The 23,209-nt window shown below is 39.5% G+C and overlaps 1 protein-coding gene and 1 long non-coding RNA gene across 2 annotated transcripts; one reads left to right on the forward strand and one right to left on the reverse strand.

Annotated features, from left to right (window-relative positions):
* Positions 1–404: 404 nt before the first annotated feature.
* Positions 405–1,657, reverse strand: LOC308404678. Its single transcript, XR_013973173.1, has 3 exons — positions 1,599–1,657; positions 904–1,120; positions 405–699 (listed from the first exon to the last, which is right to left on the reverse strand). It is a non-coding gene; the product is annotated as an uncharacterized lncRNA (long non-coding RNA).
* Positions 1,658–13,139: 11,482 nt separating this feature from the next.
* Positions 13,140–14,922, forward strand: ankrd34bb (ankyrin repeat domain 34Bb; the record flags this gene model as incomplete). The annotated part of the gene is made up of 2 exons (XM_080893399.1): positions 13,140–13,342; positions 13,440–14,922. 2 exons carry the CDS (start codon positions 13,140–13,142, stop codon positions 14,920–14,922), a joined length of 1,686 nt encoding a protein of 561 aa, XP_080749525.1.
* Positions 14,923–23,209: the final 8,287 nt, after the last annotated feature.

Here is a 23,209-nt window from a genome sequence, read left to right on the forward strand (position 1 = left end):
TCCAGGATTTGGATGTCCTTAAATCAGCAAGGTCATCAAGTTACAGTTACTGAGTTACCCTGTTAGGTTCAGCTGCTGTTGGCACACTACTTAACACATTCATGTGATAAGCAACTTCCATATTGTTAAACATTTAGTTGTTTTTTCTTAATATTGTGTATGTTGGAAAAGTGACAGAAATGCTGGACACTATTTGTAAATGGTTTTATTAAAGAAAATTGTAAATGTTTCCTTGTGGTTAAATGTTAATATTTAAATTCATGCCAGTTGCTGTATATTATGAACAATATTATATTCAATTTAGCAAGAGGGAAAGGAAACACTACTAACATTAAAAAATGAAGGAAAAACAGAAGGGCTGGAGCACTCAAGTAAGTCCAAAGGTTTTATTAGGTGCAAAAAAAGGAAAGAAACTAACGTTTTGACACAGTGTGTGTCTTCGTCAGAGTAACTCTGACAAATGTCATTACAAACTGAAGTTCAGTTGGTATCTAAAACCCAGCTATGTCCTTCAGGGCCAAATACAGTTCTGTGGCCGATTCCCAGTCTTGTGGCTGCTGCAGTGTGTTTTGTTGTACAGCCTGTTGTAAATATTCCTCAATGTTTGGATCACCACACAATCCAACCAGTAGCCCCTCCTCGGGAAACACATCCAGTTCCCTCTCCTCAACAGCAAATCCACAGTCTCTTGAACCATATCTGCAAAATGAAAGCAGAACAGTGAAGGATTTTTGCTGACAATATGGAACTATATAAATCAACGCATGCAGTGACATGTTATAAACTGCTCTATCATACTTATGTGTAAAATTATGAATATATATTAACCAACTTAAGCAATAACAACACCTTGCATTTAGTTTGATGCAAAAGGTTAATTCATTTTGTTAAGAACTCAAATACCTGTGAGGCAAGAGAGAGTTCGTTTGGAATCCCCCCTGGACACGATGCAAGTCTGCTTGGCCGGATCCTGTGTTTGTTCCAGAGGTCTTTGCATTCATCCAGGTCTTTCTGTAGAACCCCTCTGAAGCAGAATCTCAGCAAGCATTGGTGTTCGTGGCTTCCATTTAAGTTTCCAGAGTCTCTTAGGTCTCCAAACAAGTCCATCCAAAACTGAGACCTGGGTATATAATTAATATTTAAGAATCAATTTAGCTTTGTTCTTGGTCATTTTATAGGGTTTGTTACATTTTGGTCCCATTTAAAACATGCCACAAATGGATGTCAAACAAAGTAATGCATATTAGTTTTCCATAAATATTGAAGTGACCCTGCAGTAATGTTCTTGTTAAAAATGCTGTATTCTTTTCACTCTGTTCTGTGTGTTGATTGTGAGGAGTGGAGAGTTTGGTCTGAGTTTTTCAATTTGTATTGGCATCGTTAAATCTAGGCAAGCATACTCATTTCGGCACAACAGCTGACGGTGACCATTTTGAGTTCCTGCAATAAAGTGATGGCTGTTAACGTCTATCTCATCCAACTTTTCAACACGTCCAGCAGGACGCTACTCTATTTTCTTAAATGCATGTAAAAAAAAACAAAAACAATCTGATCAGCTTTCACTGTAGCTTACACCTACCAGACACAAATGTACCCACCTTCCTCTTCTGAAATAAGACCACCATGACTCGATGCGCTGATTCCCAGTAGATGATCCATAACTGTGGCTTGACGATCCAGCATAATAGTCCGTGTGCGCGTGACGGAGGGTACACTGTATTGCTGCCATAGTCCCATTCTCAGTCCCGAAGTATGTTCGTAATCTCATTGGTATCACACCAAGACTCTTTACACAGTTTATATAATTGTGAGCTATAACAGCCGGGTTGTTGTTTGTTGCTCCACACACAAGCCACATCAGTCTTCTTGAAAAGCCATCTATACATCCTGACAGGGCCAAGCCAAAGGGTTTCAGTTTATCATAGCCATCTACATGCCATATGTAATTGGGCCCCATGGAGTAATACGTGCATCTTGTGAACCTCCTTCGAGTTCTCAAAGCGATTCCTTGAGGATTTAGTTGTCTCAACAGCCTCATAACTACATCACGCTTGACACGCAGCTTGTGTTTTTGTTTGAGAACTTGCCACATGGTCCGATATCCAAACAATTGTCCTGGTCCTCGAAGCTCAGCCAAAATGGCACGCCTCACCTCAGGAAGTGGAGAATAGTTGCCTCGTCTGTACAGTCCAGATTCTTTTAATTGCGTTTTCAGTGTACGCATACTAATTGAAATGTCACGATTACACTTGAGCATATCCAGTATCATCTCGTATGTATGTCCTGAATCAAAATATTCTCGAATAGCAACGGCTATGTTTGGGTCACCGCTAATGTTCGTGTTTGAAAAAATGCGCTACAGGCAGAGTAACTTCCGGTTCCAAAGATGAACAGCGCGGACGTCCAATCAGTGATGTCTCCTGTTGCCGACTGGTACCTACCCTTTCCGGTTTTCTTAATGTAATTGTGCTTCTCAATTTGTTTTTGTGATTCTTCTTTTGTTTTTGTGCTTCTTAATTTGATTTTGTGATTCTCAATTTTGTTTTTGTGATTCTCAATTTTGTTTTTGTGCTTCTCAATTTTGTTTTTGTGCTTCTCAATTTTGTTTTTGTGCTTCTTAATTTGTTTTTGTGCTTCTCAATTTTGTTTTTGTGATTCTCAATTTTGTTTTTGTGCTTCTCAGTTTTGTTTTTGTGCTTCTCAATTTTGTTTTTGTACTTCTCAATTTTGTTTTTGTGCTTCTCAATTTGTTTTTGTGCTTCTCAGTTTTGTTTTTGTGCTTCTTAATTTGATTTTGTGATTCTTCTTTTGTTTTTGTGCTTCTTAATTTGATTTTGTGATTCTCAATTTTGTTTTTGTGATTCTCAATTTTGTTTTTGTGCTTCTCAATTTTGTTTTTGTGCTTCTCAATTTTGTTTTTGTGATTCTCAGTTTTGTTTTTGTGCTTCTCAATTTTGTTTTTGTGCTTCTTAATTTGTTTTTGTGATTCTCAATTTTGTTTTTGTGCTTCTCAGTTTTGTTTTTGTGCTTCTCAATTTTGTTTTTGTACTTCTCAATTTTGTTTTTGTGCTTCTCAATTTGTTTTTGTGCTTCTCAGTTTTGTTTTTGTGCTTCTTAATTTGATTTTGTGATTCTCAGTTTTGTTTTTGTGCTTCTCAGTTTTGTTGTTGTGTTTAGCAATTTGTTGGTGTGATTTGCACTTCAGGGCCTCTCAATTTTGTTGTTGTGTTTAGCAATTTGTTGGTGTGATTTGCACTTCAGGGCCACCGTAGTATTGGGTCCGAAAATGTTTATTATGTATATAAATGATATTTGTAAAGTATCAAAGATACTAAAGTTTGTAATTTTTGCAGATGATACCAATATACTTTGTTCCGGTGTGGAATCTCAACAGGTTTTGGAGGTGATCACACAGGAATTAAAGATATTAAAGAAGTGGTTTGATAGAAACAAATTGTCCTTAAATTTAAATTTAAAAAAAATTATGTTATTCGGAAACATAAATTTCTGAATAACATAAATTATTGTGTTGATAACGTATATCTAGAAAGGGTTAATACCATAAAATTTCTTGGTGTGATCACTGATCATAAGGCCTGTTGGAAATCTCACATCACTTGTGTGAGGGGAAAGTTAGCACGGGGCATTGCTGTCTTGGGGAAAGTAAAACAATTTCTGGATAGGAAAACATTGTATATGTTATATTGTGCTTTACTATTACCATACATGAGTTATTGTGTAAAAGTTTGGGGAAATACATATAAAAGTAATATTCAGACTATAATCATAATGCAGAAATGTTTATTAGACTGTTACGACCCGGCTCGAAATGACCATAACAAGAGCGGGGTGTCCCGTGACTTCCCACGCCCAAACAGACACAGCCACAGCATCGGACTTTTAACAATAGTTTATTCACAACAATGGTAGTGGGAGTGTATAATTTCAGGGTTAGCTAATGTGACAAGTAAGACCTGGAGACTTGGAACCGCCCCTGGTGGGCGGAGCTGGTCTTCGCTCCTTTCATAAGCGCAGGTGTGGGCAATTGGGTATTCCTTTGCAAACCTGAAGCTGCGAGTGCTTGGTCCGAGTTGGGCAAGTTGGTGTTTCTTAACTATGAAAGTCTGATACACGTCCTCCCCTAAACTTCTGTTAGAACGGTAGGTTACACAAAAATGTACCACTTGAGCTCTGGCTGTTGGCAGAGGTTTACAGTTATTTGCACCCTTGTAGGTGGGAAACATTGCTCCCGTGAGAACGGTATAGTGGACTTCATCGCCACTGACCCACATTTATTAGGGTGTGACACGAACTTGTGGACAGGTAACAAAACCAATTCAGTGGAGGAATATTCCTGTGTTTTATTGTCCAGCTAGTGATCTCCTGCCTTTTATTCACAGAGTACCGAGCTGCTGCTTTGCCAGGTGGATTTCTGGCTGCGGGCAAAGGACCCGACACATCAGTGTGTTTTAATTTGTTTTAAACTGGTGTAAGCCGACAGACTGACTGCTGCGGCTGTCGATGGTTTTGGTTTTTTGTTTTACTTTTTCTGTATCAGTAGGCACCACCGATATTGATTCGCAGGCGGTGAAGGCGCTGCAGGGAAAACAAATCCTTTTTTGTCTCCCCGCTCTTGCATGCACAGCGGGGGGCCCGAGTGAAGACGGCACCGAAGATTTGCCTTTTGTTTCTATAGTGTTTTACCCATTTGGGGTCATGTGTGAGTTGCCGTCCATTTTTAACCTGTGTGCTATGTTGATTTGTTTTTAAACTGTTCTCCGCAGCGCTTGTCCTGCCTCACGGGCAATCGTACAGTCTTATCGTTTTTTAATAAGGTAACGTTTTTAATTGTTTTTAGGTGCTGCTGTTACACTGTTTCTTTTATTTTGTATTAAAAATTAAACTCTTTTAAACTGACTGTGCGCCTACGGCTCTGTCCTATTTTAAATAGGCACCTACCACGGGTCACACTAAGGCCAACACAACAAACAAAACTCAACCTAGGCTTCAGTTCCCCTCTGACCTGTTTGAGGAAAAGAAAAGAAAGAAATAACACAGTTTGATCTCCCTGGTCTAAACACACAGGAGAAAAGAAGGCTTCCCAAAATAATCGGCAGCTCACCCCTACTTGCTCCGCACTTCACACACATGCCCGACCTTTTAACCAAATAGCTATGGCTACGGCCGCTCCGTCTGGACCTGAGGCAAGTGCACGGGAAGTCTGCCACACACCCCCGCACCGCAGCTCTTCAGTCACCCTTTTATAGTTCACGTCCACAGCAGGAACCAGTTACATCAGGCCATTCCTTAGGTCCACCAATCACAGCCGAGCCCCTGCACAGGTGAATTTGCATATACACATCAAGAAACAAATAACCCACCAACACACGCACGTAACATAGACTAATAAATCAGGAGGGGTATAGGGCTCACACAAACGCACTCTTTATTAAGACCCAAGCTATAAAATTCCAGGATCTGGTGAAGTTTAAAACAGTGCAAATAATATATAAGGCAAGGAAAGGGAGCATCCCCAATCGAAATAAGTACATGGTTCCTAGAAAGAGAAGGGAGGTATAATTTTAAAGGGAAGTGGAATTTAAAATTACAAAGAGTAAGAACAACATTGAAAAGGATGTCTATTTCAATAGCGGGAGTTAAATTCTGGAATGAGTTAAAAGAAGAAATAAAGGTCAGTAGTGATATAAACCAGTTTAAAATAAAACTCAAAAATTCCTCCCTGCAGCTGTCAAACTGTACAATCAAAACTGCTCCCAACAAACATAGATGTTTACATCAGCGCTGCAATGTGCACTAATTAACTAATTATTTAAACATCTTCCAGTATCCTGCTCTGTTTGCACACTACAACCTGGGTTTGCCATTTGTATCTGTACTTTAATCTTAATAACTGTACAGTATTTAGTATTTTTATTTAGTATTTATTTATTGTCATTGTCAAGAACAATGAAATTGCGTTTGGGGCTTCCATACAACCCAAAAAAAGAAGAAAATAATAAATACCCCTTAAAACCCAAGTGTACATATTTAACCCAGTGTGACTCCAATGCAATAAGACAATCCTTAGCAATAATGTTCGTAGAAATTCAGACAAAGACCTGAGAAACATGACAAAATACAACAATGCAACCCATTCAATATTATTGTACTGTGAGATATGATATCAGATATGATAGTTATCTATTTAAGAAAGAGGGGGGGGGGGGGCAGGAGGGGGAAGAGAATAAAGATATGATGCACCAATGCAGACCAGTTCATTGCTATTAAGAAGTTGGATATGGTTATTGTCCGTGAGAGGGGGGCAGAGAGTTCAGGAGCCTCACAGCCTGTGGATACAGGCTGTTGGCCAGTCTGGATGTTCTGGCCTGTATAGACCTGTACCTTCTCCCTGAGGGCAGCAGATGGAAAAGGTGGCGCGCAGGGTGATGTTGGTCCCGCAGGATACTGTGCACCCTCCTCAGACAGCGAGTGGGGAAGATATTACTGATCTCTGGCAGACTTGTTCCAATAATTCTGCCAGCTTCTTTCACCACCCGCTGGAGTGCTTGCTGATCGGCCTTGGTGCAGCTGGGGAACCACACTAGAAATCCATACGTCAGAACGCTGCTGATGGCACAGTTGTAGAAGTTCAACATCAGAGATCTGGGAATGTGTGCGCTCCGCAGTCTCCTCAGGTAGTAGAGGCGCTGTTGGGCCTTCCGTGCAACTGAGGTGATATGGTTGCCCCAGGACAGGTCCTGTTTTTGTAACTATTGTCCATGATGTAAATATTTTTTTCTGTAAAAATTGTGTGTTTCTGTTCTGTGACCTGTTATGTTTGTATATGCGTTTTTATTTTTTTATTTTCTTGCTGTTGTTACAACCAAATTTCCCCTTGTGGGACAATTAAAGGATTATTCTATTCTATTCTAGTCTAGTCTTGTCATGGTTCTGGGTCCGTTGGACCCAGTATTTTGAGTTTATTATGTTTTGGTTTATTTTTGCATTATGGATTGTTTTCTGATGTTCTGGTGCTTTGTTTATTATTATCATTATACATCTGTTTCTATTATTCTTGGTGAGGGATCAGTTCTTAGGTTTTGGGTTCTCATGTGTATTACAGTTTCTGTTCAGTGTCTAGTCTGTCTCTCAGTGTCATGTCTGCATCTGGTTTAGTAATTCTTGTTTCCTGTTTTATTGTGAAAGCCTTTGTCTTATGTTAGTGTGTGCAGCTTAGCTCCCCCGTCTCGTTAGCCCTGATCTCCCCCAGCTGTGTCTCCCTTCTGTTGCCCATTCCCTCATTACAACCCTGTGTATTTAAGCCCTGTGTTTTCCCATGCTCGGTGTCGTGTTGTACCATCAGATTATGCCTGTGTGTTTCGGTTCGCCATATTCACTTCATGTTTTGTTTTCGTACCAGCAATAAAGCTGAGGTTTTTGAGTTACAAGTTAGTGTCTGAGTTTGGATCCTCCTCTCCGCCTGCCCGCACACAGAGCCCTGACAAGTCTAGTCTAGTCTGTTCCTGGTCTGGTCTCTGTCTTGTCATCAGCATCTCCTGTTGTAGTCTGTTTAGTCTCTGTGCTTTGTTATCCCTGGTCATGTTCCTGTGTTGGTCTCTCTGTGTTTTATTTGGGTTTCCTGTCCTTTCTTGTTGATTCATCTGTGGTCCAGTCCCTGTGTCAAGTTAACACATCTTAGTCTAGCTCTCAGTTTCTGTCGTAATGCTGTCATGGGCATTACATTCAGTTTTGCTTTCCTTGTCTCATTAGTCTCTGATTAGTGGCAGCTTGTTATCCTCTGTGTATATAATGTCTGACTCCCCTTTTCTTTCCTCATTGTGGGTGACAGGGACGTGCAGAGGGGGGGGCTAGAGGGGCTTGAGCACCCGCCCCTTTCCTGATGAGTGCCCAAAGTGCCCTTTTGTTGAGGCAACTTTTAAATTTTTTTTATTTATTTATTTATTTTTTTATGTGTGTGTGCGTGCGGAGTCCTGTCTGTGCCCCTCAACAATAATATTTAACTATTAATCATAGTTTTGCTAAATAAAAGGATCTGGCTTGTATCAGTCACATGATCACATTTAACCAATGATCGCCCTCGACGGCAGAACGCGCTGGTTACGAGCCGGGAACGAGCTCACAAAGAGCACGCGCATTTTTTGCGGTCCGGAGCTGTAGGAGAAACACAAGTTAACTCAGAGACACAGACTGATGCGACAAACCCAGTAAGTAGGTGTACAGCGCACACTGTAGTGTGTAGCACCCAGGAGTATCAGCTTATTACGTACACGTTGGTAAGCTGTCTTGTTGCAACTGACGAACTGAAACAAACGAGCGTGCTGTGTGTGCAACAGCGCGACAAACATTACCTGTCCTTTTATTAACTGCACAGGTAGTGCTGGTCACAGCTGCTGGCTACCTGTGTAAGGCTGTCATGGGTCTGTAGCTCTGTCACCGTTTTAGGGAACATATTTAGTTTTAAAGTAAGTTTCTGGGCATTTCCTGCCTTTCTGGAGGGATTATATTTCACTAAAAACGATCTAATATGCATGTCCACATAATAATAATTAAAATATATTAAAAAACACACGCTGTATTTTAAAGAACATACATTAAGAAGCAGATTATATTAGATTTATATTTTAAATAAGACAAAATTTGGATTTTACAGCAGTAAAATGATTGTATCTCTACAGTTTAAAAATGTAATAAGCTTTGCCCCTGCACAGAGTGGATAGTGAAAGTAATGGAATCATCATAATGACATTATTTCATATTTATTACTTCCCCCTCCTCATTGCTTTATTATTGTAGCTCTAGTAATAAATAATAATGTAAGGATGCCCATAGTATATACAGTATTCTGAAGAAGGTCTAAAATGTCACTGTGTGTGCATGTGTGTGTTTTATTTAGCTGGATTTAAAAAAATATTACTCATGATATAACATTGTGCAGACATGGCTGGTAAGGACATGAGGAGGAAACAGTAGGAGCTGTGTGAGGCTACTAAAGGCAGGGCTATAACATTTTTCTGTCATCATTTTATTATAGATTAAGTGCTGGAGTTGTTAGGTGTGGATAATTAGATTATAGTTTATTGCAATAGCAAGTTGTGCCTTGTTCTCAGATAGACAGCAAGTGGAGAGTGATATATGAAATGATGGGATGGAAGGAAGAAGAGAAGCAAAGAGTGATTCACAGGCAGAGCCTAAATTATTTCTCACAGTTTTTTGTTGCCTTATGGTTCCAAGCGCTGTCACCAATCTTTGCATTTTGTTATTATCTCATGACACTTGTTTAATCAGCTACCATCTCTCCTGTGGACTTTTTAATGTCTACAGTCTCAGATCAACACAGCCCTGCCCTTCCCATATTAGATTCTTGATGAATGTGTGTTGTTGTTATTCAGCATGGTTCAATGTGCCCCTTTTTAACTTTGAGCACCCGCCCCTTTAAACCTCTCTGCACGTCCCTGGTGGGTGATGTTTCTGTCAGTTTCCTTTCCAGGCAGTTTATATCATGTTCTGTTACCAGGAATAAAGCTGTGATTTCTGAGTTCAGTCCTGCATTGTGGGTCCTCACTCTGTTCACCACACATCTGCTTTCATTGTACTTCTCTATTAAAGTACAGCAAAGAGGAAACGGATGAGTCAATATGGATTAACATACAAGGACATGCTGGTGAAGGATATCTGTGGCTATTTGCTACATTATCTCTAAAAGTGACTAAGCTTCTCTGTGCTTTTCTGTTATTGACTTCTGAATATGGCAGTAGTTCTGTGAAGTTTCTGTTCTGTGCAATCTTCACCAAAATAAATGTCTGCAGCCTTGAACTTTCTGGTGACGTTGGCCACACTGTCATTTCACACAACAGTCTGAATACCTGAAGCTTAAAAGAAATGAGTCTTTCCTGCGCAAATGTTTTATCAAACAACACTGTCTGCACTGTGGATGCTCACAAAAGGATGTGCTGTCACTGGTTGTACGCTTGCTGCTGCCTGGTCATTGGCTAGCCTTTTGCTGTCAGCTGACGCATATCAGTCTTCACTCCCTCCTTCCATCAGTCACTCCTGTGTGAATGTCTGGTTTCCGTACCTACCTCTCAGCCTGCAGTCTGACATTTGGCTTTAAACTGCAGTTTGAACATCTCTCACAATAAAGAACGAAACTCATTCAGGTAAGTTTTACACACACTAACACGCTAGGAACAAGTAGTCATTTCTACTTTGAATGTCTCCATTATTTGCCCAATTCAGTAAGATAAGACTTAGTAAAATTCTATTGTTAGTGTTAAATCCTATTTAAGGATGCCAGAGCACCCTTGATGATGCACTAAAATTGTTATAAATTCTACTCTGTGCATAACAGGAGCTGTCAGTTTGTTCTGAGAGGTAATAAATTCAGACCATTGCAGAACATTAAGAATGTTGCAGGCTGGCAGGAGATGAAATGGATTGTTTGTCCTTGTAGCCATTTTTTTTCTGTTCTTTTCATTTCTATTGACTCCTGTTTTCAAAAGCGCTTCTGCGTCAGTGTGTAACTAAACAGATATCCTCTTTGGCTACATGTGTAAGTAGCTATTTAAAAAATTTTCAGACATGTAAGTCCTGGACAAAAACATTTCTATACTAATGTTTCAGTATCTATTTGGCCTTTCTGTGTGAAGTGTTGTGTTGAGGAATGACATTTTCTCTGCTGCTGCTGTTATCATTAGATATTCTGTCTGTGGTGGTGGAAGAGCAGGCCTGACCCCCTCGGATGGGGGTTTGAATGTCACCCTGCAGAAAAGGCTGCTAAAGTTTAAAACCTGCTGCTCTTTATTAAAAACATTTTAGTAAAAAAAAATTATTCTCCTTGAGCACTCAAACTGTTCTATACAACATTCACAGATTCACACCCATTCATACAGGCATTGTTTTCTATGCGTTTTCCAGGGAAGCGCTTTCTATCTAACATTCACGCTCCAAATGATTCATCAGAGTACAACTTGGCGTTAGTATCATGCCCAAGGATATTTGGCATGTAGACTGGAGCAGCCCAGGATCAAACCTCCAACCTTCCAATTAATAGATGACCTGCTCCAACAATTACTTATTCTTTCCTAAATGAACCTGTACAGCTCTACATTGTTGTACATTTCATAGAGTTAGAACACTGAATGCCTGTCAGAGATTTATTTTATTGTCTGTGTTTCTTTCTATGGTCTTTCCACCATCTCAGCTCCTGACAGCTTCCTGCCATCCCACCCCATTTTTCTTTTTCTCTCCCTTAAAGCATAATTTTCCCAGGAGACCAGGGAACCAGCCTAAATACAGATGATTTCATTATTACATGACCAAACCTCTACACTCCCAAAAATTTCATAATGTTTAGTGAAAAAAAGTTGTCTTTAAAGCAATACATTAAATACAAACAACCTGTAAAAAGTTGACATCATAACATATAAGCACAAGATACTAAAACTGTAAACTATGTCATATCAGGAAAAGAAATGGACTTGGAGTACAGAGTACTCAGTAAATACTGCATTAACTTTAAAGTTTAACATTTAGGATTACAATTTTAAAGAAAGCAATAATTAAATTGAAACCACCAAAAGATATAAGGTCCATTCTAATTGCAAGTATTTTAACTCTCGATACTTTAAAAGTACTAGAAATATTTTTATATAATGTAGTTTCCATTGACTGTACACTGTATGTTGTATACTTTTATACTTTTAGCTCTCTTTTGTGGATGGAAGCAGAGCTGGAAGCTTACACGGTTACTTGGTGGTGAGGGCGAGTTGAGTATTTTTCTTTAGAAAAAAGTCTGTGACTCTATTTGTTATTAACTTTGTGTTTTGAGTGACAGGATGTCTCCTCATTGTCACAATGTTGAAATCTATCAGGAGATGTATGTGCAGAGTATTACTGGATAGAATACTAAGTCTCAGTGTCAAAATCAAGACAACAATAGCTTGTTACAGAGGTGCAAAGACAACAGGTTGTTTCTGTCTGAACTGCTTCTGCTCTGCAAATGCTGCACAGTTATAAAATACTGGAAAGAAGAGCAATGTTAATTCATGTGTAACTGTGACTTTTCCAGTTTTCTTTCACTTTTACTAGAAACTGAAAGTTTTTCATTCTTAGCAAAACCACAGCATTCATAAATTTAAGAAAAAAACACCTCTCCTTTGTACAAGACAGCTTTCAGCTTGAACTCAATGCAGTGTTTTGGTGGGATATCAACTTTCCCAGGTAACAATCGTACTGTGCTGTGATTCTTCTACAGCCATTTATTTTGTTAATCAAATACTGCTATGGAGACACCCATCAATGTTTCAATGCACCTTCTCTGTTCAGGGTCATGAGTGGGCTAAAGCCTACCTCAGCATGGTTTAAAGATGAGGTGCACTTCTGGCAGCTTAACATGACTTAACAAGTGTTTTAACATACATGGAAAAAGTTGTTGCACTCCAATTTGCACTGTGGTAAGAGTGAAAAGTTGAGCACTACCTGTTTCTTCCAAAAAACATAGTTTTTATGAAGATAAATACTATGTCTGTCTGTATTCATATCTTTTTGGGGCCCAAAAATTGGAAGTTTACTATACTTGTGGGGCCCAACAGGCCTTATGGCGCCCAAAATCCTGGTCCGCACAAGTTTGAAGGCGTTTTTGAGACTCAAAATGTGGTTTTAGTGACAGGGTTACAGTTGGGTTATGGTTAGGTATAGGGTAAGGGTTAGGCATTCATTTTTCATGGTTAAGGGTAGGATAAGTGGCTACAATTAAATGTCATTTATGTCAAGTAAATGTCCCCACAAGATATGAATACCCAACATGTGTGTAAGAGAGAGGGAGAATGCTTAATTTTGCCTTACACTAAAGCCAACTTTAGTGTAAGGCTGCAATATAAAATAGTGAAAGAGTGACTGGTTTCGAATATCTGAATGCACTGTCAAACAAGAAAACACTATATCAAACAAATGGTTTCTATAGGTAATGTGATGCTCAGATATGGTTTGGGACCCACAGTGTAAAGCTTCCAACAGCTGCCCACTTGATGGAGACCTAAAAACTTCTTACATTGTTGCAGGGATGTTTTGGGTGCACCTTCAGACAATGAAGTGACAGTGTTTCATCAAAGGTCCTCACAATGGATGAGTCAACAGAGGTTCGAACAGATGGCAATTCCCTGTTGAAGGCTGTATATTTATGCCGGCTACGTCTGACTCGGCTGCTCCTGGAAGGAGGAGCCTACATTAATGAGAGTAATGAGCATGGTGAGACACCACTTATGGTAGCCTGCAAGACACGCTATACAGATTCACAGAGTGTACCCCAGCACAAGATGGTTCGGTAAGTTTTATATATTTTTGTTGAGCATTAGTATCTTCTAGATAATTGATAAATTAAATGTACCCTTTACTTTACCTTACTTTACTTTTACTACAAGGTATCTTCTTGAAAATGGTGCCGATCCAAACATCCAAGACAAGACTGGGAAAACGGCTCTAATGCATGCATGTCTTCAACAAATGGGAGCTGAAATTCTGTCACTTCTTCTTAACAGCGGAGCTGATCCAACCCTGGAGGATCATGGAGGTTTATCTGCGTTAGTTTATGCAGTTAATTCTGGTAACAGGGACATTCTTAGTGTACTGTTAGATGCCTGTAAAGCCAAGGGTAAGGAAGTTATCATCATCACCACCAACAAACTGCCATCTGGCCATCAGGTGACAAAGCAGTACCTTAATGTTCCTCCATCTCCTGAAGTTGAAGAGAGTCTGCATTACTTACCAGCATCTTGCTGCATGTCGCCATATGAGGTCCAGCTACGAACGCCTCCTCAGGGCTCTTCAGCAACAACCTCTCCTCAACCTGGCAGCCCCCTTCGTGGCCTCAAGGATCCCCAGTGTTTAGGCTTAGGGCATGGCCTGATCAGATTTCAACCAGGTTCACCAATGCAACATCGAAGTCCTCTACGTGTTCCCGATGTGGATAAGCGACCTAACTTCCATCAGCTACACTCAGAAGCCTGGTCCAAAAGTCCTTCCCTGTTGCTCCAGCAGAGTCAGGCGTCCTCTCTGACTGAGGAACCAGTGGAAATTACTCCGGAGGAGGTGCTGTCTTTCAGAGTCGAAGAACATCCTCCTGCTATTTCACGGCACCAGAGCATTGATTTCAAAGATGCAAAAGGACTTGTGAAAGCATTAGAGATCTTATCAGGAAATGACAACAGGGGAGGTGGTGGAAAAAAAGGCTTTGGCAGAAAGATGTCATATGACAGTGCTGCAAGTTCATTATATTCTGTTTCACACCCAAACTTGCTTCAAGATAGTCTTGCCTTTTCCCATGAATCCAGACCTGCAGAAGAAGATTCATCTGACTGTCTTACACAGATGAATGTTTCCAGTCTGCAAAATGTGGTGCGTCGGCAGAACATTGGTATTGCCCACTACAGTTCTGACTCTCAGTTGCAGCAATTCAGCAGCAGAGACAGAACCTCAAAGAGCAGTGGTGGTGCTGGATTGGCAGCGGAAAGACACAAGCTGGTCACCAGCAGAGCCTCCAATCTGTCGGAATCCAGGGAGTCCTTGGAGAGCTCATCCCAGAGGCGAGCCACTACAGGGCTGGAGCGAAGAGGCTCCGGAGCTCTTCTTCTGGATCACATTGCCCACACACGCCCCGGATACCTGCCTCGTTTGAATCCTCATATTCCCATACCAGATATTGGGGTTAGCTCTAACTCTTCCTGCCCTTTGAGTGGAAGTACCAAGACACTGAACGGTGTTCTTATAGGCTCAAAACCTGTTCTACCCTGTGCACCTGTTTTCTCCAAGGATCTGAAAGCTAAGAAAATGTTGTGGAGGCGTCACTCAATGCAGAGTGACCAAATAAAACAACTTGCCAACTTTGCAGAAACTTTTGGGCACTAGAAAAAAAAATCTCTCAGGAGAAAATATGTGTGCAATAGCTGTATTATAGCTTTAACCCCATCTCTGATGCCAATTCATATGTGCTTTAAAAGTGATTATAGATTAGATGTGCTCACCTGTGTCAGTGTGTTGTTTTAGAGTAACATTTTAATTATCACCAGGGCAGTTTGGAAATGATAATTATAATAAATACTTTAGTATGAAACATTGCATTCCAAATACCTTGAAAACAAATGTATTTAAATATTGTAGTAATTTTGTAAACAGTTGTGAACAGAACAGCCCTCTTCATTAATACTTCGGCCATCCAATCATATCAATTAATGCTGTATGTTTATTTGTGAGTCTGTTCTGAGAAAAGTGACTAGTGTTATTAGATTAGATTAGATGAAACTTTATTAATCTCACGGGTGGGTTCCTCCGGGAAATTGAGTTTCCAGTAGCACAGCACCGACAGAAGTTGCATGTTACAGACACAATAAAGGGGAATGAGAGTAAGGATATAAGCATAATTATACCATATATACACATATATAAATACAGACTATATAATAGAGATAAATAGGAATACTAGTGAATTCCACATTTGAGTGAGTCTATTGCACAATGATTATTGCACAATCGGATGTAAGAAAAATATTGCAAATATTGCACAATGAAAAAAGCACTACAGGTCAGTTGTTCCCGACCCTCCTTTGTCCCCCTGTTTCCTCTCTCTCTCTCCTCCAGTGAGGAGTTAAGCAGTCTGATGGCGTGTGAGACAAAGAAGTTTTTAAGTCTGTTGGTTCTTGACTTTGGGACAAAGGACCTCCTAATGAACCCCTACCTAATTACATGAGCCAAGGTGTGAAAATGGGTGTAGTTCATAATCAGCTAAGGTTTTCGGTGAGCTCATTGTGAAACCTGGCCCCACCTTATCATGTGATTTCCTGAGGTCAGAAGTCCCGGGATGTGAGTGGGCGTTAAGGCGTCTGGGAAAGGATCTCAGAACTGGATTATAGATGGCAGACAGTGGACATAAATGGCTTCTTTCATTCCTCTTTCAAACCATCTGTCTTCTTTGTCCAAAATGTGAATATTGGTGTCCTCGAAGGAGTGACCTTTGACCTGTAGATGCAGATGGTCCACCAAGTCTCTTCCAGTTGACGTGGTATACATATACATATATATACATGTATAGATATATTTTTTCCGGATCCAAATAAACAGATGCGACCAATTAGATCCCTCCATCTGGCAACAAGTGCACTCCTAACTCAAGTCATGCGCTAGTACTGATATGGAAATAGTAAAATAATACTTTACCTCAGTCAATGTGGTCCTAATAAGAGCTGAAATCGCCCCATTGACATCCTGAATATATATATGAAAGCTTCAGATCGTGGATCAAACCATGACATCTTCCCTGTTGCTGCTGCCTTGAGAGGATTGGATAGACCCAGAATCTGTTTCTTCCTTTTCTTGTTTAGAAAGATCACGACCATCGTCAGTTGACGTAAACCTTTTTTCACAGTGAATTTTTTGATGATGAATTTTCAGCAAAAATACAATGCATTCCATTACATGGCAAATTCAGATATATTTCTGCAACCTGTTGGGTTTTTAAAGGCCTTTAGCCTTGTACATACTAATTAGAAAACTGAAAAAAAATTGTGTTATCTCTTATGTACCAACCACCTGGTCCTTATGCCCTGATATTGAAAGTTAAAGACCCTGCAGTGAAATTAATATCTCAGTGATGCAAAAATGTTGGAATAAATAAGGGCGTATAAGGGCCAAAATCAATTATCTCAGTCTCATGTACATGCATTCTTTATTCACATACATACTCTATATTGTCAAAAGTATTCCATATACCCATCTCCAACTCATTGAATTCACATGTCCCAATCATGTCCATGGCCACAGGTGCACAGAGGTTGCCAGCTTTCTGCAGAGTCACAGTTCAGTCACAATGACGAATCAACTTCTCCATCTGGCAATCTTATAAATGCCTAGTTTTGTGGCTGTGGCGCATTTTGTAAAGTTTCTGTTCCTTTGTTTAGTAGCTTTCTGCCTTCACCTGAGAGGGTGTGCCCTAAGTATGTGACTTCATAATTAGAGTTTATTTAAAGATACCTTGTGGCCTTAACTCAGCCAAGTGACGTAACACAGCCATGGTATTTTGCTTACACCCTTCCTCTGTGTGGCCAGTCACTAAAATGTCATCTACGTAGAGTAGAAACTGGCTCTGCTGCTGGCAGGAGGCTGGACATCATTGCTTTAAAGCTTCAGCATAGAGAGTGGGGATTTGCTACTACTGGTAGCATCATTTCAGGGATTTCATTTATTGCTCGCTGATCATGCACTAGTTGGTATTTTGCAGTATTAGCTTTCTTCATCACTTAAACAAAACATCACTCTTTGTTTTACTATTATTATTATTATTATTATTATTATAAATTTTCCTTTCTCAAAAACAGAAAATGAAATCGTAGTTGTTCTTGGCTGAGAAACACAAAACCTTCTTTCTTTTTTCCTCTTCAAGACAAGAAACTAAGTTTTAACTTTTCTGACTTATCACCTAAAGCAAAGCAGACAACCCAGCTCTCAGCTGGCTCTGAACTTATCATCATCAAGGTCGCATGGTGAGAGCTACTTCAGAAATCACAGTACTCCTCTCTCAAGCAACACGTCAAAAAACAAAAAACAAAAAACAAAACTCAGCACACTACACAGAGAACAACAGCCAAGACACAGCTGAAGATGCTGTTCTTCTTTGTTCTCCTTAAATTTTAGAATAAACTTCATCTGCATTAGTAAATCATATGCCTAATCATTATGTGTCACTGTGATCTACAAGTATGGTCACAAATTTATTTATTTTTCAAAACAAAACAAAACAAGTTGCTGATAGCATGAACACTTTACACACATGTGTCAGGATGCAAAAAGGCTGCTGCCAAAGGCAAATCAGAAGTGTGAGGAGAAAAAAACTGAGCTCACAGACAGCTGCATGTTTGAATTCTCATGCAGCTCCTGCTGTAAAAAAAACAAACATATTACTTGCTCATCAGCTTACAGTGACCACATATTTAATTCAGCTTCTCAATTATGTAGCTTTAGCTGCTGTCTACAGGGTTTAGCTTATTAGTTGTTAGTATAGGTGTGCTCTATATTTCAGCAATGTCTCATCTAGGATGACAGGTTTTCAAGCAGGTCAAGTGCCTCTATGCACTTCATTAGTTTAGATATTTTCTTTATTTTCTTCATCTCATATGTCATTGTACTGAATATGAGCAACCTTAAGCTTGATGCAGACTACTTCTAACAATTATCCACCTCACATCATAACTGACTGAGGTGCCTCTTATTATTAATATTATTTCATTATTAATGCTATTATTTTTTTACATTACAGCAATAGTATATTACAATATTTTATTTATATTTTATTTTGTATCCACCAAGGGCTGCAGGTGATCTACAGTTTCACCCTTTCCCAAGCTGGAGACATTTTCCTTTTCCCACACTTTCCTTGGCTGAACAATGACACAACCTTAATATACCTTATGCATCTCTCTATTTTATTTAATATGTGTTTGTGTGAATCATGTATTTTCTTTCATTCTATTCATTCTGGGCATGGTCTTCATCCCAACTATGTGTCATTGTTAATACCAGTTTACAGGTTGTTATCCTTGCTATTATCAGCTTGAATACATTACAGTTAAGTTCTAATTCAATTTAGCCTTTTGTTTATTTTACTTTATTCCTCTTGTATTTATATGTATTCAGTCAGGTCTGTTTCCAGCCCTTGTTAAACTTCTACTTTGATCTCTAATTTTTTACTTGGTGAGGGATTATTATGTTCTTCCTAATCTGAACTGCTCTCTTCACCTGAGCTGCTATCCTGTTCTGAGTCACTGTCTTCTATCTTTGTTAATGAACATTTCTCATCAGGTGTTAATTTTGCTTGTTTATTCTCCATTTTCAAAGATTTTGCTGGGCCGTCACCGGCACGCTTGACTTCAGAGTGGTTTACTGATACGGCCTTCGACTTCACCCTAGAGGTGAAGCGGTATCAGTTTTATGAGACGAAACTCAACCGTTCTCCTTTGTCACCAGTACGTGAGCCTCAGCAAAGAAAAATTAAAAAAAAAATGGAAGTAGTTCAGCAGCGTATTGTGCTGTAAAATCAACTTACTTCCAGACACATACACATATAGACATTTGCAGGCTTTTACAATTTGTTACGAAGTTTTTGACGGCTACCTCTAAAACCAGTCTAAACACAGTTCCTTTTGGCGAACTTAAACCTATTTTACTTTGTCAAAATATTTCAATTTGTCAAAACGTGTTTTAATTTGTCACGAACAGAGATGGGCAGTAACGCGTTACTTGTAACGCGTTGCTGTAATCTGATTACTTTTTTCAAGTAACGAGTAAAGTAAGGGATTACTATTGCAAAAACGGTAATTAGATTAACGTTACTTTCCCGTAGGAACGCTGCGTTACTGCGTTACTAAAACCGTGATTTCTTGCGAGAATGTCTCACGACAGTGACGTAAGCGAGTGCGATGTGACAACAGCTGTGTGCAGATCAACAGTGGATCATATATCGAGTGCGGGAGAGAGTATGAGCGTGCAGCGTTTAAAGCGTGGAAGTACTGACCTTACTTTGAGTTTGATTCCATAAAAAGTGACAAAAACATTAGCGTCCATCGTGCGTGGGAAGAAAACTTCTTTTTACAGCGAAAAAAACCCCTAAACTTCCAAGCAAGCGCCGAGTGCGCTATGACGTAATGGGAAATTCACAGAGAAACTCGCAGATTCTTCCATTGACCGCGGCACACCTGCACCAGGGTAAACCTCCGCCTACCGCAATCCTGCTTTACAGGTAAAAATAGAGCAACAGGACTGCTGAGTCTTTGACTTTATTAATTTTCTGCTGTGTTTTACTTGCATCTATTTGAAAGACTGAGTGTAAACACAAAAAATATTTTATTTTATGTGCTGGAATGTGCAGAAAATAGGTTTAAATGTTAAACTAATTTATTCAAGTCAGAGAATGTTGCTTATAGTTTAATTTTTACTTGATGCATAAAGTTAAAAGATTAAAACTGATAAAACAAGTTAAAAAGAGAGACTTTTCCATTTGATTACATTTTGTATGATGGATTATGCAGAAAAAGTAGAATTGGGCTGAAAGATCTATCGCTTTATTACCTATTCAGGTTGTAAATCGTGTTTTTAAAAAGTAACTAAGTAACTAAGTGACTAAGTAATTAATTACTTTTGAAAATAAGTAATCAGTAAAGTAACGGGATTACTTTTTTGGGGAAGTAATCAGTAATTAGTTACTGATTACTTTTTTCAAGTAACTTGACCAACACTGGTCACGAAGTAATTTTGGCTACTTCTAAAACCAGTCTAAACGTATCTTACATTTCTTTAAACAAAACAGTGTTTCTCACCCTCAGACGTCTTATGGGTGGTTCGGATCGCCAGACTGAATCCCACCGCCGTGGACCAGACTAAAAGCACCGGCCTGGACCCGAATTTTAACGTCCCAGGTCTTTCGGCCTCGTCTAAGAGGGCTGTGCACAGACTTCGGTGCTGGCTTCCCATGGCATCGGGAATCAGTGCTGGATCCTGGAACAGAGTCACAGATAACAGTTCTGATGTTTCTGCCCCGGCTCGAAGGACCAAAATAAATGTCAAGAGATTTATTCTAAATGACACTTCTTCAGCTGAGAGTCTAAGAGTGAAGACACACACAGACGCTGCAGTTTTAACTTGCAAGGGCGTTTCATAGAGCGCTCACATCAGACAGTGGGGCCCTGTGATCAGCGCTCTGTTCTTGCACTTGTCTTTTATTTATACAGAAGGAAAATGAAAACATTTGTTCAGTGGAATGTTGATACGTGAGTGTCAGTTTTGGCCGGCGGTCATAGGTTCTGTCCAATAATATGACGCGAGACTGGAGTAAAAGACATCCATGGATTGGCACTTTATTAAAGAAGGAGCATGATAACAGCACAAACACTAACTACAACTAAACAAAATGGCTTCCTTTTATACTCTACCTTTTCAGGTGAGCATCTGGAATAGCCCAAGTATGGGGGTTAACTAATCAAAATGAACACATAACCCTCCACACAAACAAACATACAATAACATTAAAGCACATCACAAACATATACATATTTCCAACACATATTATAAACAAACCAATAACATAAGCTTCACTCATTTCTATCTAAATTAAAACCCTCTTTATCCATACTCCCTAACCTGGCACACTGGTCTGCTCCAAGAGCTCTTAAACAGGTGATTGAGCCGCTCCACATCCTGCAAGAAGCAACTAGGACAGGTGAGTACCTTTACAAGTTCTCATTTCACATATGTTTAGGTTATTGATAAATGATTAACTGCAAACAGCTCTAACTTTGGCTCTTCTCTGACACAGGTAGGATGGCCAGTCCCACTGTCTCTTTTCTGTTACAAGCTGTCAATTTAATTGTATATCAAATAACCTAATAAAAGACTCCAAAAGAACTAATGTGTTTTCTTTATTACCCTATTTTAAATTCCCAATCCAACAATTTATTATTAACAATACCAACCAGGTAATGGAACCCCTGGTCTCCATTACAGTGAGCATGTGCGTATGTGATTGTGTGTGTGTGTGTGCGAGGTCAGAACTGCTTGTTCAACTTCTTACTATCGCTGTGGGAAGATTCAGATAGTAATGTCAGAACACGTTTTAGTTCAGAACAATCAGTTCTGAACAATGAAAAGGACAATCAGTTCTAAGCAGGGAAAAGGTCATCATGCAGTATTCTATCACATGTAAACTTACATCATTAATAGTTTATACTGACTATTAAGTACAATTTTCCCTTAAGAATGACTGAATGTAGTGTAAAGCGCTTTGGGGTCCATAGGACAAAGTAAAGCGCTATACAAATACAGGCCATTTAGCATTTATTTAGCAGCTCCTGGCTCCTACTAACTCTCTTAGTTCCCATGGAAGCATTAAGGGTGTAGTTAGTTTTTCACATTTATGCATTTTGGCGTAAGTTTTGTACATAATGATAATATGGTATATATAATTAATTTTAAGACCTTTTTTTTCTGTTCTGATATGCTGGAACTGAAACAAAGCATGCTTTTTTTCACACTTTTGTCAACTCAAAAAGTGATAGCATTGGCTCTCAGTCCAGTATATACAATAAAAGAGACTTCTCCTTGTAGAGGCATACAGTACTGTTGCACATTCACACCCATTGATTTGGGCTGCTACAACCGCACAAGGTGGAAAGCTGAATCTCCATAAACAAAAACACAAACTGGTATGGATTTTGCTTTTTAAGAGGAGCAGTTTCTTATTTGATTAGATCCATAGTCATTGATAGGTTTGTAGCATAAACCTATTCGCTGGAACGTTAAGGACAATCTGCTACGCAGCAAAAAGCAAGACTCAAGGCACCAAAGTTCTCTGGTTTACTCATGCATGAGGGAGACCTGCCTGGAGCCAAGTGTCGTTCCACCACTTGACCTCTGTCAGACTCTCAGCCAGGTTTCCCCACAGCACTCCTTTTATTGTGGTTACATGAATATGCATAGGGTCATTAACATATAGCATCTTACATAGGTATACATGTAAACAAAGAATGCTGTGTGTGTGTGTGTGTGTGTGTGTGTGTGTGTGTGTGTGTGTGTGTGTGTGTGTGTGTGTGTGTTACTGCTGATCAAAGGGTCATATAACATGAAGGCAAACATCCTTGGTCAGGAAGAGGGTAGACCCCCCCCCCCCCCCGGTGAGGAAGTCCAGCAGTTCATCTAAACAGAAAAGCACTTAGACTAGAACAGACGTAGCTACGTTAATCCTACCATAAAACAATTAAGACAAGATGCGACCTCTTCCCGTGCTCCCAGGATGTGGGTGTGCATTCTAGTGTGGAATACACACCAAGCCTCTGTAGCCTGTTAAAGATCACACAACCTATCACTACACAATTGATTATACACCTCTAAGCATATATGGTTAAATGTTTCCTAATACAAATGACAATAATAAAATCTAAACCCAACAGTCATTTATAAATGGAGCAAATTAGCTGTCACTATGTGTTTATACACCACTCAATATTTAATTAGTTATTATAATAGTATTTTCTCTGTTATTATCTCTGTTTTTTCCCCCAGTGTGTCTTCTCTTCCTCCCATCACTCACAGCCTGTGGGGGCAGATGGCCACCCCTCCCTGAGCCTGGTTCTTCTGGAGGTTTCTTCCAGTTAAA

Source organism: Rhamphochromis sp. 'chilingali' (assembly GCF_963969265.1).
Source record: "Rhamphochromis sp. 'chilingali' genome assembly, chromosome: 10".
In the NCBI taxonomy this organism is placed as follows: domain Eukaryota; kingdom Metazoa; phylum Chordata; class Actinopteri; order Cichliformes; family Cichlidae; genus Rhamphochromis; species Rhamphochromis sp. 'chilingali'.